General features: G+C 36.4%; 1 protein-coding gene across 1 annotated transcript in view; it reads right to left on the minus strand.

Annotated features, from left to right (window-relative positions):
* KLHL1 (kelch like family member 1) overlaps positions 1–20789 on the minus strand; it is a 541880-nt gene that overhangs the window by 325447 nt on the left and 195644 nt on the right. Inside the window, exon 2 of the mRNA XM_086328513.1 lies at positions 9131–9313. Within this exon, the coding sequence (XP_086184639.1) occupies positions 9131–9313 (183 nt within the window). The remainder of the gene's footprint in view (positions 1–9130; positions 9314–20789) is intronic.

Here is a 20789-nt window from a genome sequence, read left to right on the forward strand (position 1 = left end):
GGCCTGGGTTTGATCCCTGGGTGGAGAAGATCCTCTGGAGGAGGGCATGCCAACCCACTCCAGTCTTTTTGCCTGGAAAATCCCCAGGGACAGAGAAGCCTGGTGGACTATAGCCCATGGGGTCTCAAAGAATCAGACACAATTGAGTGACTAAGCACAGCATTGATTTGACTATGTTACTCCCCTATTCAACAACCTATGTGAACTTTAATTGTACACATAATTCCAATGCAAACCTCTCTACCAGATATCAAGGTTTATCATAATAACATTTGCCTTAATTTTATAGCTTGCTTTCTATATTGCTCCACGTTAGCTAAGCTGATACATTGTAATTTTCAAAACTGCAAATTATTTACTTCTCTATTTTCCATACTATTCTATCTAAAATAGCATATTTGTTCTCTTTCATTAGGCTGATCTCAATTTCTCCTAAAAAAACTTTTATAATACTCTCATATAGTACTCATTTCTTTTATTGTCTCTTGTATTTGGAATCAAAGCCATATATTTCAGTTGTAGTTATTTACAAACACAAGTACATTGTCCTATGGGTTACTCTTTCCTCTTCAAGATAGTTGGAAGCTTCACAAGGAAAATGAGCATGTTTTATAATTCTTTTGCATCACCAGCAGGGCACAGAGCAATGCTATAATATGTTTGATAAACATCTGTTTTAATTAAAACAAGGAAAGATGCTTCACTGGTTGCTGTATATTCACAGTAAGAATAAAGAGGATATTTAAATGATATCTAAACAATGGGGAAAAAAACAAGTTTTCAGCTTCTCTTACCTCCCTTAGCTTAGTTTTGTTGAGATATTGTTGATATGTGCTGTGCTGTGCTTAGTCTCTCAGTCGTGTTCGACTCTTTGTGACCACATGGACTGCAGCCCACCAGGCTTCTCAGTCCATGAGAATTCTCCAGGCAAAAATACTTGACTGGGTTGCCATGCCCTCCTCCAGGAAATCTTCCTTACCCAGGGATCGAACCCAGGTCTCTTCCATTGGAGGCAGATTCTTTAACATCTGAGTTACCAGGCAAGCTCAAGAACACTGGAGTGGGTAGCCTATCCCTTCTGCAGAGAATCTTCCCAACCTAGGAGTCAAACAAGATTCTCCTGCATTGTAGGTGATTTCTTTACCGGCTGAGCTACCTATGAAGCCCACTGTTGTTATATAATGTGTGAATGTGATACATATACATACTGTGAAAGGATTACCATAATACTTTTATAACTGTCATATTCTATTGATGAATTGACACTTCTATCACTATATAGTGACCATCTTTGTCTCTTGTTACGATTTTTGGCTTAAAGTCTATTCTGTATGAAATAACCATAGCTACTGTGATCTTTTTACATTTGTTTGCTTGGAAAAACTTTTTCTATCCATTTACTTTTAGACTATGTGTGTTCTTAAAGCTGAGTCTCTTGTAGACAGAATATAATTGGGTCTTAGTTTTTAAGTCATTCAGGCACTCTATGCCTTTGTATTAAAGAGTTTAATCCAACTATATTTAGAATAATTACTGATAACACCTGAAAAAGATGTCCTGTTCATTATAGGGGATGGAAATTCAAAAGTAAGATGTCAAGTAATACCTGGAGTAACAGGCAAAATTGGCCTTGGAGTACAGAATGAAGCAGAGCAAAGACTAATAGAGTTTTGCCAAGAAAATGCACTGGTCATAGCAAACAGACTCTTCCAACAACACAAAAGAAGACTCTACACATGGACATCACCAGATGGTCAACACTGAAAACAGATTGATTAAATTCTTTGCAGCCAAAGATAGAGACGCTCTATAGAGTCAGCAAAAACAAGACCGGGAGCTGACAGTGGCTCAGATCATGAACGCCTTATTGCCAAAATCAGACTTAAATTGAAGAAAGTAGGGGAAACCACTATACCATTCAGGTATGACCTAAATCAAATCCTTTATGACTACACAGTGGAAGTGAGAAATAGATTTAAGGGCCTAGATCTGATAGATAGAGTGCCTGATGAACTATGGAATGAGGTTCATGACATTGTACAGGAGATAGGGATCAAGATCATCACCATGGAAAATAAATGCAAAAAAAGCAGAATGGCTCTCTGGGGAGGCCTTAGAAATAGCTGTGAAAAGAAGAGAAGCTAAAAGCAAAAGAGTAAAGGAAAGATATAAGCATCTGAATGCAGAGTTCCAAAGAATAGCAAGGAGAGATAAGAAAGCCTTCCTCAGCAATCAATACAAAGAAATAGAGGAAAACAACAGAATGGGAAAGACTAGAGATATCCTCAAGAAAATTAGAGATACCAAGGGAACATTTCATGCAAAGATGGGCTCAAAAAAGGACAGAAATTGTATGGATCTAACAGAAGCAGAAGATATTAAGAAGAGGTGGTAAGAATACACAGAAGAACTGTACAAAAAAGATCTTCACAACCAAGATAATCACAATGGTGTGATCACTCACCTAGAGCCAGATATCCTGGAATGTGAAGTCAAGTGGGCCTTAGAAAACATCACTATGAACAAAGCTAGTGGAGGTGATGGAATTCCAGTTGAGCTATTTCAAATCCTGAAAGATGATGCTGTGAAAGTGCTGCACTCAATATGCCAGTAAATTTGGAAAACTCAGTGGTGGCCACAGGAGTGGAAAAGATCAGTTTTCATTCCAATCCCAAAGAAAGGCAATGCCAAAAAATGCCCAAACTAGCGCACAATGCACTCATCTCACACGCTAGTAAAGTAATGCTCAAAATACTCCAAGCCAGGCTTCAGTAATACATGAAATCCAGATGTTCAAGCTGGTTTTAGAAAAGGCAGAGGAATCAGAGATCAAATTGCCAACATCCTCTGGATCATGAAAAAAGCAAGAGTGTTCCAGAAAAACATCTATTTCTGCTTTATTGACTATGCCAATATTTTGACAGTGTGGATCACAATAAACTGTGGAAAATTCTGAAAGAGATGGGAATACCAGACCACCTGATCTGCCTATTGAGAAACCTAAATGCAGTTTAGGAAGCAACAGTTAGAACTGGACATGGAACAACAGACTGGTTCTAAATAGGAAAAGGAGTTTGTCAAGGTTGTATATTGTCACCCTGCTTATTTAACTTATATGCAGAGTACATCATGAGAAACATTGGGCTGGAAGAAGCACAAGCTGGAATCAAGATTGCTGGGAGAAATATCAATAACTTCAGATATGCAGATGACACCACCCTTATGGCAGAAAGTGAAGAGGAACTAAAAAGCCTCTTGATGAAAGTGAGAGGAGAGTGAAAAAGTTGGCTTAAAGCTCAACATTCGGAATACTAAGATCATGGCATCTGATCCCATCACTTCATGGGAAATCGATGGGTGAACAGTGGAAACAGTGTCAGACTTTATTTTTTGGGGCTCCAAAATCACTGCATATGGTGATTTCAGGCATTAAATTAAATTTAATTAAAAAAAAAAAAAAGATGCTTACTTCTTGGAAGGAAAGTTATGACCAACCTAGATTGCATATTGAAAAGCAGAGACATTACTTTGCCAACAGTCCATCTAGTCAAGGCTATGGTTTTTCCAGTGGTCATGTATGGATATGAGAGTTGGACTGTAAAGAAAGATGAGTGTCAAAGAATTGATGCTTTTGAACTGTAGTGCTGGAGAAGACTCTTGAGAGTCCCTTGGACTGCAAGGAGATCCAACCAGTCCATTCTAAAGGAGATCAGACCTGGGTGTTCACTGGAAGGACTGAGGCTGAAGCTGAAACTCCAGTACATCAGCCACCTCATGCGAAGAGTTCACTTATTGGAAAAGACCCTGATGCTGGGAGGGATTGGGGGCAGGAGAAGGGGACGACAGAGGATGAGATGGCTGGACGGCATCACTGACTCTATGGACATGGATTTGGGTCAACTCCAGGAGCTGGTGATGGACAGTGAGGCCTGGAGTGCTGTGATTCATGGGGTCGCAAAGAGTCAGATGTGACTGAGCAACTGAACTGAATTGAACTGAAGGATTTATAATGTCATTGTATTGTTTTCTGACTGTTTTGCTGATTCCTTGTTTCTTCCTTCCTTTTTTGCTATCTTTACTTGGGGACTGATGATTTTCTAGTGTTATGTTTTGATTCCTTTCTTTTTTACTTTGTGTATCTGTTGTAAGTTTTCTTTATGATTATCATGAAATTTGCATAAAATATCCTATAAAACTAAGTCTATTGTATGCTGATAATTTCATTTTCATAAGAATACTCTGACCTTTTACTCCCACTTTTTTGTTTTGGTGTCACAATTCACCTGTTGTTACGCTGTGTGTTTATTAACTAATTATTGTAGCTATAGTTATTTTGAACACTTTTGTCTTCTAATGTATATATATATATATATACATATATAATAACAGAGTGATTAATACACCAGCATATTGCAGTACTGGATTATTCTTGTGGCTGGCGTGGCAGTAGAGTAAGCCTTGAACTTGGAACCACCAGATTCTGCTTGTAAGATGAGAACTTTCAGACCAGTCTGAAGGTTTGTTCTGCCAGAGCAAGTTTCTATTGCAGAGACAGCAGACAGCCTGGATCCAAGCGCAAGTGAAAATGAGAGTCGCTCAGTAGTATCCAACTCTTCACATCCCTGTGGACTATACAGTCCATGGAATTCTCCAGGCCAGAAAACTGGAGTGCATGGCCTTTCCCTTTTCCAGGGGATCTTCCCAACCCAGGGATCAAACTCAGGTCTCCCTGAATTGCAGGAGAATTCTTTACCAGCTGAACTGCAAGGGAAGCCTGGATCCACGGGAGCCAACTTAAATTTTCGATCCACAGGGGCAAGCCTGGCACTGGAACCTGGTGGCACAAGTGGATGGCCCAACATTGGGAAGGATAAAAGCCTGGATCTCTGGTAGTTGGCCTGGTTGGGCCAACCAGAAGCCTGGGTTCAAGGAACCCAGTCTGGGTTGAGGGGGCCTCATAGGCATCCTGTGTCCACAGGAGCACTTCCAGAGCCTAGTGCAATGGGAGTTGTCTAGAGTTACCAAAGCCAGCAGGCACTGGGATCTTTCTTTTTTTTCTTCTGAAGTTTGTACAGGACTATTATAATTTATTCTGCTCCCATCAAAGAATATCTATAAACTAACTTTCCATCAGTAGAGATAACCATTACTCTTTGCCTACTCTTGAGTATTAATATCTAAGTTACTTATGAAATTAAACATGTTTCTAAATATAGCAATTCCCCCTTTTAGCCTCAACTATTTCCATAATACTAGTGCTCAGTAAAGAACATTAGAGTAATAAATATATTCTTGAAATAAATAAATACACTGTCAAAGTGCTAGTCACTAAGTTGTGTCCTACTCTTTGCAACCCCATGGGCTGTAGCTGTTAGGCTCTTCTGTCCATGGACTTCTCCAGGCAAAAATACTGGAGTGGGTTGCCACTCCCTTCTCCAGGGTATCTTCCCAACCCAGGGATCGAACCTGGGTCTTCCACATTTTGGCAGATTCTTTACCGTCTGAGCCACCAGGGAAGTCCCTGCAGGAAAATGAAAATAGAATATATTGCTTCCTGAGATACCCAATATTTTGGTCTATAGAGCAAGATCCTTTCTTCTCTATCATATATCATTTTATTTTTCACTTAAGAATTTATTTGATCTTGAAATGTTCATTGGAGAAGGAAATGGCAACCCACTCCAGTGTTCTTGCCTGGAGAATCCCAGGGACGGGGGAGCCTGGTGGTCTTCAGTCTATGGGGTCGCACAGAGTCAGACAACGACTGAAGCGACTTAGCAGCAGCAGCAGAAATGTTCATACTAAGACGTTCAAAGCATATACATGTTTATATATTAGAAATAATTCCAGTGCCTCCTTTATCGTGCCTAGGAGCCTTACTTCCCAAGAACAAAGATTGTTGACTGTGTTTTAGATTCTTCCACACTTTTTCTATGCACAAAAAATTAAAAGTGCCATTATTTCCAACTCACAGGAAGTTAGCTGTTTAAGATTTTTTCATTTACTTATGTCTAAGGCACTTATTCTTAATGATGGCTAAAGGGAGAAAAAAACTTTCAAAAGCTTAACCATATTTCATTATATACTTGTATATCATGAGAGAGTAAGCCATGAAAACTTCTTAATTCTTTTACTTTTGAAAATTTGACTGTCTAAATTATTAATATTGATCTTGCCAGTCTAATTTTCAGCATCTGACATCCCTAATTATAGGCAGCCTACCTAAGAAAAATTCCTATATTTAAAATTCAGAGTTTTACCTTCAAATGTTTTGTTTTGGTAGTTGCTAAACAATTAAGCAAGACCATTTACAAGAAGTCTGTATTTTAGAATTTCTTTGAGAAATTAAACCACAGATAAAATCAAGATTTTAATTATTTTTAATTCTGAAAATATATTAATAGTTATCTTAAGTACTGTTAGCCTTTCAGAGCTAATCTACTTAAAAATATGCCTAACAATAATCTAAATACACCTATAAAGACATGGCATTTCATTAATAAATAGTTGCAACTTACATCAGGTTAAATATATATATACAATATAGCCATCACATAAGCTAAAGATTTTATGGGAAGTCAGTAATGGTCATAATCTGTTAACTTAAATGGGAATTGATTTGAAAGTTTCAAATGACAAGACAATTAATATGAAAGAAAACACATATCTTTGTGAATGACTATGACATTTAACTTGCAATCTTATCAGGCAGAATAGGAGATCTTAATGCAAATTGTTTCTTTTTCTATTATTTGAACTTACCTTATTAGTCCCATATTATTCACTGCTAATGATTGAGACATTATACATATTTTGTCCAAAGACAATATTCAATTGTGTTAATCAAAATATAACAGTATAACTTAAAAATCCATTCATTTATTACTACTACTAAGATTATTATTTTTTTAAAGCAAAGATCTAATTTTGCATTGATTATAGTCATTTTGTTTTATAAAAGTATAAACATGGAGGTGTAATATACTTGCAATTATTAAAAACAGTGCTTGCCTTTTTCAAGCTTCCCATAAACATTTTCCCACATATTTGTTAATATATGTTTAACTTAGATATCTACTTACTGAAAGCATAGTACTAAAGTTTTAAACCACAGAGTGAGAAAATATAAATCCTAATTTAAATAAATTTAGTGAATAGGGTAAATTTTTCTTATATTAAGAAAAATGTAGATAACTGACAATAATATATCAAATTTCATATCTGCTAAATACATAAAATATGTAAATGTTTAGAATATTGTTCATATAAATAATGCATTGCTAAGATATATTTTCCAGTAATCTAAACCAATAAACAAACTTATGTTTTAGTCATATTTGTTATAAAATAAATGCATAATTTACCAAATTATTTAGAAAATAATATTAACAGTCTATATAAGAAGAATAATATGGAAAAAAATAGATATAATTAATATGGGGGATTGCCCAATATACTGGTTAAAATTGCTTCAAATGAGAAATACTAAATTAGTACCAATAAAAGTCTATAAAATAAGATTATTAAAATTATATAAAGCTCTGTTTTTAAAAATTAATGAGAATTTAATCTGTTTACATACTTTTGAGGTGATTCCCTCTGTCTTCTTGAACAAATACATATATATATATATATATTAAACCAGTGGGTAATTAAAATAAACTTAGCTACATTATGAAATTAAAATTACTTGTTAACAGAATTTTTATCTAGTTGCTATTTAGATGATAGGTTAGAATAATCTACATATTTGTCACACATATTGCAACACTGTCTCAATAATAATGATAATACAATTGTTCTATTGGTAATGATAATGCAATTTCATAGAAGTGCTTGCAAAATAAGTGTGAATATTGTATTATTGGAGAAGGAAATGGCAACCCACTCCAGTGTTCTTGCCTGGAGAAATCCATGGACAGAGGAGCCTGGCAAGCTTCAGTCGTTGGGGTCACAAAGAATTGGACATGATTTAGTGACTATCACTATTGTATTATTAGAATTGCTGTCATAGTTAATTGATGAACTGAACCCCATAAGATCTAGATTAATTATTTAATGTCAAATGTTCTTTCCTATGCATTTTTAGTGTATTGGTTTAAATGCAATGTCCATGATTTAACATTCTTATGATAATAGAAATATAGCCTTATATTTTGGAATTCTTTTAATAGTTTGCACTTAGGTGCATATATATTATCTAGATAATGCAATATAAGTTTAAAAATATGGGAAAGAGAGGCACATTGTAAATATTTATTTTACATAGTTTATTGTTTTCTATTTATTCATCGGTATTAATGGTATTAAATGGCATATGTCAAGGTAGCCTAAGGCGATTTGTCCATATATTCAACTACTTAAAATAATCAGTATCAAAAATTAATATTAAAATTCTTTTCTCATAAAAATTTCAAAAAATAAATAGAAAAATTGAGGAAAAATTCAACATCAAATTTAATGACTTTTCAGAAATAAACTAATAGCATATAAATAGGACACAAATAATCAGATATCTAGTTCATGTAACTTAGAATTATTATTTATAAATAAATACTAAGGAATATTTAAAAATGCATTAACCTTTGAATATATTGGGCCTTAGAAATAGTATAAGTATGTCACAAATTAAGGAAATTTTAATACATTTAAAATAAAGGTATCACTATGAATTTCCTGTGATATCACAGTTAATTTCCTAGTTGAAATAGACAGTGTATACCAAAAATAATATGACTTTCTTTCAATTTTGACAGAAAAGCATATCTCATATTTCAGAGCTTAGGTACATACTCCTAAGTCAAATATAAATATAAAGCACATTTCAGAGCTTAGGTACATACTCCTAAGTCAAAATTGATTCCCAATTAGTATGACTCAGTAATGAGTCAATAAAATGGGGTATTTTTCAACCTTATTAGAAGCTTTATTTCTGAACTATTTATATTTGCTTTACTTCTTAAAAAGATGACTTAACATGGCATTATAACTCTCACCAAGAAAATTATCCAAACGTCCTTAAAAACATGGATGCTTACTTCTCTACTTGTAGAGTATTTTGAAATCTATATACTAGACCATCATTATAAACATATGACTTCATATTTCAGATAAAGACAGATTACTATACCTATGTGCAGGTATTTTTCGGTTCCCAACAATCAGGATAACATCACAGAGTTGCTGTTGCTTCAAATAACTTTCCATTTTTCTGAATGTTTGCTCAGCATGGTGCACAGCCTGATAGAATTCTTCAGAGCTACCAGAGTCCATATCACTTTGAGGTGTCAGCAAATGGCTAGTTTCTGACAGTCTGCAAACCACACACAAAAAGCACAAAAAGATGGGGTTTATAAAGTGCCACCAATTGTTCAGAACTACATACAAAGTTTAGTTTTAAATTTAAGCTTCTCTCCCAATGTCCATTATTATTAATATGTCAGAAAATCCATTTGGGGTTAAATGATTTGTTTTAAGAAGCAATAAGTGAATTGTAAATTTTTCTCACTTTAAAGAAATTTAAAAGATAGGTTATCTGTATTTATTAGGAGCTAATAAACTTGAAAACAGTGAGAAATGGTAAATTACAAACATAACCTCCCTAAAATGAATTACTAGTTAAATGTTAATTTAATCAATTTGACATTGAGTTTGGCCATTTAATTATATGTTTCTAAATTACTATTCTTGTGAGGTTTTAGTAAATGTTTTATATAAGTAGGTGATTTTTACTGCAAGAAATTATATAATGTCATTTGGAAAAAGACTGACAAAAATTTGACAGTAGATTGTTGACTCATATTCTGTACCCAATTTATTAAACAAAAACATAAATATATAATTATGTAAAAAACTCTGTTCAGTCGCTCAGTCATGTCTGACTCTTTGCGACCCCATGGACCACAAGCACGCCAGGCCTTCCTGTCCATCACCAACTCCCGGAGTTTACCCAAACACATGTCCATTGAGTCCGTAATGCCATCCAACCACCTCATGCTCTGCCATCCCCTTCTCCTTTGGCCTCAATCTTTCCCAGCATCAGGGTCTTTTCCAATGAGTCAACTCTTTGCATCAAGTAGCCAAAGTATTGGAGTTTCAACTTCAACATCAGTCCTATAAATGAACACCCAGGACTGATCTCCTTTAGGATGGACTGGTTGGATCTCCTTGCAGTCCAAGGGACTCTCAAGAGTCTTCTCCAACAGCATCAGTTCTTCAGGTTCAGCTTTCTTTATAGTTCAAATCTCACATCTGTACATGACTGCTGGAAAAACCATAGCCTTGACTAGATAGACCTTTGTTAGCAAAGTAATGTCTCTGCTTTTTAATATGCTGTATAGTTTGTTCATAACTTTCCTTCCAAGGAGTAAGTGTCTTTTAATTTCATGACTGATGGCACCGTCTGCAGTGATTTTGGAGCCCCCAAAAATAAAGTCAGCCACTGTTTCCACTGTATCCCCATCCATTTTCCATGAAGTGATAGGACCGGATGCCATGATCTTCGTTTTCTGAATGTTGAGCTTTAAGCCAAATTTTTCACTCTCCACTTTCACTTTCTTCAAGTGGCTCTTTAGTTTTTCTTCACTTTCTGCCATAAGGGTGGTGTCTTCTTCATATCTGAGGTTATTGATAATTCTTCCAGTAATCTTGATTCCAGCTTGTGCTTCATTAAGTTTTAGGATTTCATAAAATCCATGATACTTATTTTTGGCTTTTATATCTAATAATATTATAGGCTATTTCACAATAAAGACATTAAGATACATATGTTATATATAGAACACTCTCAATATACATGCATGATAAGACCAGCAGACTCAAGTATGTGCTCTGATAATAAATTCTTAAAAAATTAAAAAATGAAACTCTATTAGATGCATAACATTAATAAGGAAAAAAATGACATATTTCAAGATAGAAAGTTACATGGAGTATTATACTTCCAATTACAATGCAATAACTTGTTGCTAACTAAACCCCTCACCAGGAACACCAGAAAAAAGTTGCATAAAATATCAAAGTAACTACTGGAATATACTTATATTCCAGGCAGCTGGAATAAGGCAGCTAGGATCTGAAAGAATAAGATCCTAGAATAAAGGTAAACTCATGAAAGTCAGCTCAAAATTGCACACAATATTTTCTTTCCTCTTTAAGGTTTCTACCAACTATAAACAACATCAAGTAGGAGTCTGAGAACCTAAAAAGCTAATAACTTGGGAACTAAGCAGAACTTCTGCTGGTACTACGTGGCTTGGTGGAAGAATGGATATTTTCCTCAAAAGTAGTCAGAACTGGAGGGCCATGTGGGACCATAGGGCAGGAAAGTTCAGGTATGGCCACTATTGTGTGCCAGTTTTCCCTTAGTGGTTATTTGCTGATTCCTAAATGTGCTCATCAAGGCTATGGTTTTTCCAGTGGTCATGTATGGATGTGAGAGTTAGACTATAATGAAAGCTGAGCACTGAAGAATTGATGCTTTTGAACTGTGGTGCTGGAGAAGACTCTTGAGAGTCCCTTAGACTGCGAGGAGATCCAACCAGTCCTCTCTAAAGGAGATCAGCCCTGGGTGTTCACTGGAAGGACTGATGCTAAAGCTGAAACTCCAGTACTTTGGCCATCTCATGCAGAGTTGACTCATTGGAAAAGACTCTGATGCTGGGAGGGATTGGGGGCAGGAGGAGAAGGGGACGACAGAAGATGAAATGGCTGGATGGCATCATCGACTCGATGGACATGAGTTTGAGTAAACTCCGGGAGTTGGTGATGGACAGGGAGGCCTGGTGTGCTGCGATTCATGGGGTTGCAAAGAGTCGGACACGACTGAGTGACTGAACTGAACTGAACTTAACTGAAATGTGCTAGGTGAGTAAAAAATACTTATAGTATGTTTAGAAGTTAAACAGAGCTTGAAAGATAATAATTTGAATTTAAGGGCATACAAAAACAGGGAACTCTGGCAAATTAATGGACTTTCAACTGAACTTCTGAAGAACTATATCCTAGTAGAAGTCAGAGAAACTGGAAATAGACAAGATAATACAAAGGCTGAAACTTAGATTTGAATCAATGAAATCTCCAATTGAATTAAGTTGATTTTCTAATGTAAATGCCAACAAACAGTCAAAATAAATTCTCACTAGAAAGAGATAACCTTATTTAGATTCTTTTATTTCTTGTGTATGTGCATACAGCACTTGACATTAAAGAAAAGTAGCAAACTTATAAAGAAGTTACAGGGATAAAAACAAACATTAGAAACAGACCACCAGGTACTACAGATATCTTTAGATTGATGGATCACAGCTAGGTGTTTAGTAGATGCGAAAATAATTATCATTAATATTAATATTCTTTAATATAGCAGTGATTTGAAAACATAAGTAGAAAATATTTAAACTAAAATAAAAAGACTGTCACTAGAGAATGGAAAAAGAGATCATGTCTTCCAGGTATTTTAATGAGGCAAATATAACACTTATACAAAACCTGGGAAGGATGATACAGGGAAGGAAAATTAATGGCCATTGTCTCTCTTAAAGATATTTACATAAATTGTAAGAAAATACTAACAACCAAATATAGAAAAGTATGTGAAAGAGAAATGAATAAAAAAAAAAAAAAAGTATGAAATATATGGTTGGTAATGAATCAAAAGTAAGTTGCACTTAAAGGAAAACTTTTAATGATATAAACCACTTCATTCACTCATACAGCAAATATCAGATTTTTTTGAATCATTTTGACCTTGAAATTAACAACAAAATCTACTAGTACTACTTCTATTCAACATTTTCCTATAGGGCCTTTCCAGTATAATGTAAGAAAATTTAAAAAAAAAAAAAAAAAAGCCATTTGAGTTAGATAAGAAAAAACATATTTGATATTATTTCCAGAAGATGTTTTTGTATACATCAGACACCCAAAAGAATATACAGACAAGTTTATGAATGTAAATCCATTAAAATTATGTGTATTCTATGTTATCTATAATATTTTCCTTTGTAACATGGTTATTTTCATCAGAATTTTCATGTTTTCCTTTAAATATTTATTTTTCATTTTTTTTCAAAAGTGCTTTACTTAGCTTTTTTTGCATCAATTCCTTTTATTATTATTATTTTTATTATATTTAATAGCAGTAATAAATATTTAAAATATTTAATAGAAAAATTGCTATAGTATTTGTCTTCTTTTCACAAGTTTGCAAATTACAACCCCAGAATATGGTATTTTCCAGCATATATTTTAGAAATTCAGGCTTAGGCATATGTGACAAGAATAACAGAATTATTTCAGACATTAACACACTGAACAGAAAAGTCACAAAATTGCCTGAATGATGCATCTTTAAATCAAGAATGAGCATATTATTGACTCTCATTTAACTAAGGAGAATAGAGTCAGAACTGTAAGTTGCCAATTAGATTAAGAATGCCCCTTTAAGAAACTGATATTTCTGGTCTGGTATCAGGCTGATAATGACATGAATAAAGTGTAAAAGTCAAGACATTAGAGACAGCCTTGCAAAATGGCTCCAGATAGGTTTCCAGGAAGTTTTGGATAAATTCAGATCCTTATGTTAACTTTCTACAAGTTAAATAATGTACTTAGGGCAGAAAGTTTTACACCTTATTAAGAATTTCATAGCTTGGGAAATGTTATTGGGAAATGATCTAGTATATTTTATTTTCAAGTCACTCAAGTTGTGATGGATGAAATAGTAGAGGAGATAGGGGAAAATATAATTTATTTTACTTTCAGTTTTAGAGCATGGTGAGACCATAGACATAAAATGAAACAGGGCATACATAGAATTTGACAAGATCTAGGCAAAGTAAAAAAGCTAATTACTGTCAAGGTAGTCTTTTTTTACATAACCTAGGTACATTAGCAAATGATTATTATAGGAACTTGAGCCTTTTCTGAAGAATTTGAAAATACTTTGAGAATAAGTCTTAAAAGAACAGAGTTAGAAACTAGCCTCAAAAATTATTTTTTTAGAGTTCATCACTGCAGATGGTGATCACAGCCATGAAATTAAAAGACGCTTACTCCTTGGAAGGAAAGTTATGACCAACCTAGACAGCATATTAAAAAGCAGAGGCATTACTTTGCCAACAAAGGTCTGTCTAGACAAGGCTATGGTTTTTCCAGTGGTCATGTATGGATGTGAGTTGGACTGTGAAGAAAGCTGAGCGCCACAGAATTGATGCTTTTGAACTGTGGTGTTGGAAAAGACTCTTGAGAGTCCCTTGGACTTCAAGGAGATCCAACCAGTCCATTCTAAAGGAGATCAGCCCTGGGTGTTCACTGGAAGGACTGATGCTAAAGCTGAAACTCCAATGCTTTGGCCACCTCATGAGAAGAGTTGACTCATTGGAAAAGACTCTGATGCTAGGAGGGATTGAGGGCAGGAGGAGAAGAGGACGACAGAGGATGGCTGGATGGCATCACCGACTCGATGGACATGAATTTAAGTAAATTCTGGGAGTTGGTGATGGACAGGGAGGCCTGGCGTGCTGCAATTCATGGGGTCACAAAAAGTCAGACACGACTGAGTGACTGAACTGAGCTGAACTGAACTCATATTCATTCATAGATTTCTGTCCTAAAATTTCTAATGCTTTGTTTTTTCATGTTATATATGAAAACAAGTCACTTTTCCTTAGGAGAAGTTAAATTGTGAGAGAAACATTTATGTTGGTTTGATGCTATTTTCTCCTTATAAAGTCACTGCACAGTGCTTATACATTTCCTCTTAAATCATTTCCTGATCTCAGACTTGAGTAAAGCTTGTTGTTCTTAAATTTTGGCTCAAGATATAAAAAGAGGTTTCAGGATGCTTATTAATATTAAGCTAAAGTTCATTGTATAATGAAGACTTATTATATACCTAGGCTTATTATTTTAATAAATGCAATCTTAAAATTTTAAGATATAGATGTCATATCTTTACAATGTTTTCTATATCTAAAATGCCAGAAAAATCTGACATTGGATTATTGAATTTTATGTCTTCACCCTAAATAAACTTTATAGTCTCTTTCTAATCTGAGAGTCTAACAGCTGTTGTGATATACATAGTAATTTTTATTTTTATTGTTATTTTTCCTTTTATTTTATTCTTTTTTTTTCTTTTTTTAAATTTTATTTTATTTTTAAACTTTACATTATCGTATTAGTTTTGCCAAATATCTAAATGAATCTGCCACCGGTATACCTATGTTCCCCATCCTGAACCCTCCTCTCTCCTTCCTCCCCATACCCTCCCTCTTATCCAAGAGTATAAAGCCTTTAGCATATGGGATCTAGTTCCCTGACCAGGGATCAAATCTGAGCCCTCTGCATTGGGAGAGCAGAGTCTTAGCCACAGAACCACCAGGGAAGTCCCTAAAGCCTCTAGTTTTAAGAAAGACAATTTTAAAAGTTTAATATGACTTCTTCTCATTAAAATTTAAACATATTTAAGATTTCCTGAACCTAAAGTATTAAAGCAATAAAAAGAAGAAAAACTATTTTTGACCTTTTGGAAAGAACTATGTCATTAAACAGTGGTGGCTGCAGGACTGGAAAAGGTGTTTTCATTCCAATCCCGAAGAAGGGCAATGCCAAAGAGTATTCAAACTACCACACAATTACACTCATTGCACATGTTAAGGAAGTAATACTCAAAATTCTCCAAGATAGGCTTCAACAGTATGTGAACTGGGAACTTCCAGATGTATAAGCTGGATTTAGAAAAGGCAGAGGAACTAGAGATAAAATTGCCAACATCTGTTGGATCACAGAAAAAGCAAGGAAATTCCGGGGGGGTGGGGAGGGAAACTACCTCTGCTTCATAGACTACACTAAAGCCTTTTACTCTGTGTGTGTGTGTGTGTGTGTGTGTGTTAGTTGCTCAGTCGTGTCCAAATCTTTGAGATCCCGTGGACTGTAGCCCACCAGGTTCCTCTGTCCATGGGATTCTCCAGGTAAGGATAATGAATTGGGTTTCCATTTCCTCCTCCAGTTTGACTTTGTGGACCACAACAAACTGGAAAATTCTTAAAGAGATGGGAATATCAGGGGACTATCAGACCACCTTACCTGCCTCCTGAGAAACCTGTGTGTAGATCAAGAAGCAAAAGTTAGAACCAGACATGGAAAAATAAACTGGCTCAAAATGCAAAAAGGAGTACATCAAGACTGTATATTGTCACCATGCTTAAAGTATATGCAGACTGTATCAGGCAAAATGCTGGGCTGGATGAATCACAAGGTGGAATTAAGATTGTCAGGAGAAACATCAATAATCTCAGTTATGTAGATGACACCACCCTTAGGGCAGAAAGCGAAAAGGAAGTAAAGAGCCTCTTGATGAAAGTGAAAGAGATTAGTGAAAAAGCTGGTTTAAAACTCATCATGCAAAAGACCAAGATCATGGCATCTGGTCCCATCACTTCATGGCATAAAATTGATCTGGCCACAACAGGGAGTTTTTGAAATTCCAAAACTGGTCTTTTTGTGTGTATAGTTAGAAGCTAAAAGGTCTGAAACTAAGCAAATAGAGAGGGAAGCCTATTTCAATTGATTTACTGAAGTCTCCCAATGAACTCATGAAACCCAAAAGATCTGTGAATCAAACATTACTTCACATTCAGAGACTGTTTCTAAGTTCCTTCCTACAAATAAAAATCTGTGCCTCATTCCCTGGACTTGATCCCTGGAATGGAAAGATCACCTGGAGAAGGAAATGGCAATCCACTTCAGTATTCTCGTCTGGGAAATCCCATGGACAGAGGATGCTGGCGGGCTATAGTCCATGGGGTGACAGAGGATGAAATGTTTGGATAGCACTGACTTAACCGACCTGAGTTTGAGCAAACTCCAGCAGACAATGAAGGACACAGACCTCGTGTACTGTAGTCCACAGGTTTGCAAAGAGTCAGGCAGGTCTTAGTGACTGAAGAACAACAGATCCTAGTAAATCTTTGCCTCCCTTGAGGCAAAACCTTCTCGGACCTGAAGCCCTAGAAAAACTGTGTCCCCTTGCCAAGGCATACCCCTAAAGGGACCTCATAATCCCATAACCAAGTCTCTGTAACACATCAGTCCTTCCCGTATACAAACTTCATAATGCAGGCAGCCATTTCATTCAAGATCTTCGAGCCATAAACAATATAGTCATACCACATCTCCTTGTGCTCCCCATCCCTCATACTATTCTCAAGTTAATCCTTCCAAACACGTAGTTTTTTATATGTGTGTTTGATCAATCATGTCTGACTCTTCGCGACCCCATGGACTGTAGCTCTCCAGGCTCTTCAGTCCATGAAATTCTCCAAGAATACTGAAGTGGGTTGCCATGCCCTCTTCCAGGGGATCTTCCCAACCCAGGGATCGAACCCTGGTCTCCCACACTGCAGGCAGATTCTTTACCATTTGAGCCACTAGGGAAGCCCACAGCTTTTAACAGAGATTTATGTAGTGCTTTTTTTTTTTTTTTAAACTTTACAATATTGTATTGGTTTTGCCAAATATCGAAATGAATCCGCCACAGGTATACATGTGTTCCCCATCCTGAACCCTCCTCCCTCCTTCCTCCCCATACCATCCCTCTGGGTCATCCCAGTGCACCAGCCCCAAGCATCCAGTATTGTGCATTGAACCTGGACTGGCAACTCGTTCCATATACATCCAGATAGTCAGTACCTGTTTTCCTTTATGTGGGTAAGATGTCAATTTACTTTGTGTCTCAGAGCTTCATGGAAAGCCGCACTTATTTTTCACAGATATTGAACAGAGATTTGGCTCATGTATATTTTGCTCATGACTCTGCTCCATGCCAATATGTTGACAAACATTTGCTATGTTTTCCCATTGAGGAAGCAAGCCTCAGGGACAACCTACACCTCCTCACTCACCAGCACACTAAGGACATGAGGTCTTAAGGGATAAACTTCAATTGGTCCAAATTCAAGTAAGACACTGGGCTTTGTTAGGGGCCAAAGAGCTGTTCTGCAGTCACTCAAGAAACCATACTGGGGATACTGATAAAAAATATTTGGGGGAAACAATACTTTTGGAAACCTCCCACAACGGCAGCCAAAATATGTCAGAGGTGTCAGATCTGACCCAGGTATAACTTAGGAAAGCTTAGTCATACTTCTCAAAACCACTTTCTTTGATTCCAGGTCCCTTTGCTAACTGCTAACTATTTTATTCAGCTGTCTTCCTCTCAAAGATACAAATATATTCTGGAGACAATTTGCACAAATTCCCAATGCATGGAAGCCTTTTCTTGCAGATGAGTCACTTGGCAGTGACCAAAATGTGGTTGGAAAAGATAATTCTTACTTAGGAAATTCCCTTGGAATTACATAGTGTCAAAGGTAGCCATTTCACTGGACAAATTTCAAACATTGTTTGTGAAATCTGGCATACTATACAGCATTTCCATTGTGCTTATTAGCCTCAATTTTCTGGTCTAGTAGAAAGAACCAGTGTCATTATCAAAACTCAATTGGTAAAACTCTCTGAGGCTTTCAATCTTTTTTTTTTTTTTTTTTGCCTCAATTCCTACCCATTGTTCTATTAAATGTAAGATCTACACATTTTGGAAAACAAATAGTCACCCTTAGAAATAAATACTAGAAATCCATAATTTTTGGCCCAGGGTTAGATGAACTCCTTCTAGTCAAGGGAGATATTTTATATTATTGTTAAATTCTCATTAAGCCTCTAAAGAAAAATGAGTACCTGACTGAAAAATCTTTACACAGTGAGCTCCCAGGAAACAATATAAAGTACCACAATTAACAGCCAGGAGACTATGTTTATTGGAAAAGATAGCTTTCAAAGGCTATAAGGCTACAGCCCAGATGGAAGAGAGCCTATCAGGTACTTTCAAACAAAGTTGGTATGCTACCAAATATAAAAGTATTACCTCGTAGAATCATATTTCCCCTTAAAAAAAAAAAAAGGCTTCCATACCTGAGTGGGCCTCTGAAATACCTGGAGACCTAGAACTGAAACTGACTCTGATGTGAAGCTGATGGTATGTGATGCAGACAACACTTCCAAGACTCTGGACCACTCCAGTAGTCAGCATGGTCCCTGATTAAATCTCTCTCATTATCTTTGTTCTAATTGCTGTCATCATGGAATTGCTATCATCAGGGAATTGCTATTGCTATATCTTCTTCATTATGTAATATCTGATGATGCATCAGCTTGCCACTCTTCCTTCTTACTTTCCTTCTTACTTTCCTTCTTATAGGCAAAATGTTCAATGAGTGAAAACTTGTAATGAATTTATGCCTGGAATGAAAGTTTAGAGGACGTGACTCTGGTCCTTTGATTTTAACTATGAAAGACCAGATATTTAAAGTTTTGGGACTCCTCAGTGTAGCTATGGATTTATTAATGTTCTTTGCCCTGCATAGAGTGAGCATCCTTCATTAGTGGTAAGTCTATGAAAACCATAGATCTTGTCTTAACTCTGCTGAGAGTAAGTCTCTGGCTTCAGTTCTTGGTCACTTAATTAATCTGTTTGGCTTAAAATTATTTCACTAACCAGGGCCAGGAGCTATCCTCAGTTCAGTTCAGACACTCTGTGACCCCATGAACTGTAGCCTGCCAGGCTCCTCTGTCCATGGGATTCTCCAGGCAAGAATACTGGAGTGGGTTGCCATTTCCTTCTCCAGTATTATCATTATATCTCTCAAAATCTATCCAGACCCCATATGCCTGGGAAAATAATGCCACTGGGAAAATATAGTGCCACTGCACTTCCCAAAGTCTAGCCACTGGAGGAAATCTAACAGACAGTTGGATCCCCATCAATGCTTCAGATTACTGATTGAATACTGGGATCCTCTTGCCTTGGCTATCTTCAATCTTTCTATCATCCCTCTACTATGTCTTATTCAGAATTCATCTACTGTCCCAGAATATCCTATTAATTTACTGTGCTACAGCTGCCTTTTCTTCTTTGTCAAAAGAACCAGATAATACCTAGCAGCCCCCAACAGTTTTCTAGAAATGTTTCTTCCAACAAGACCTGGCAATTACCTGGAAACACTGGATTCAGCTTCCAAACACCTACCTTTACGTCACTGTGTAACAATAAAACATATTGTTATGATAAGCCTTTTGTATTCCAAACAAACAAGGCTTCTAGGCTACTCAAGTATTAACAGACCATGATTTAATTTCACCTTTAACACCTCCTTTCCCTGTGTTCCACCTGGTGGCTCAGAGTTTAAAGCATCTGCCTGCAATGCAGGAGACCTGGGTTTGATCCCTGGGTCAGGAAGATCCCCTGGAGAAGGAAATGGCAACCCACTGCAGTATTCTTTCCTAGAGAATCCAATGGACGGGGAGCCTGGTGGGCTACAGTCCACGGGGTCACAAAGAGTCGGACACGACTGAGTGACTTCGCTTTCCCTGTGTTCCACCTAGCTGTGTCTTTATTTGTAATTGGAAGATTGCCCCCAGGGGATGTCCTCCAGTGGTATATTATTCTGGGTTCCCTCCAGAATTTGTGATCTCACTTCGAAATTCTAAGACCCCAAGTAAGCTGTCTTTTTGCCTCTTCATGATTTGTGGTTGTCAGTTAGCAACTTCTTGAATTACTCTAGCCATAGCTGTTCCTTTCTACTTCCTTTCCCAACCATGTCTTGAAGGTATTGTCTGTACACTTTATCTTAATCCCTGACTCCCTGAATGCTCCTCAATCTACTGAAGTCCTACTTCTCCAACCACCCAAATAATGAAGCTGCTTTTGTCAAGGGCATTACTATGTT

Source organism: Bos grunniens, chromosome 12 (genome assembly GCF_055505025.1).
Source record: "Bos grunniens cultivar Pamir isolate PY7600 chromosome 12, Bosgru_T2T1.0, whole genome shotgun sequence".
Classification (NCBI taxonomy): Eukaryota; Metazoa; Chordata; class Mammalia; order Artiodactyla; family Bovidae; genus Bos; species Bos grunniens.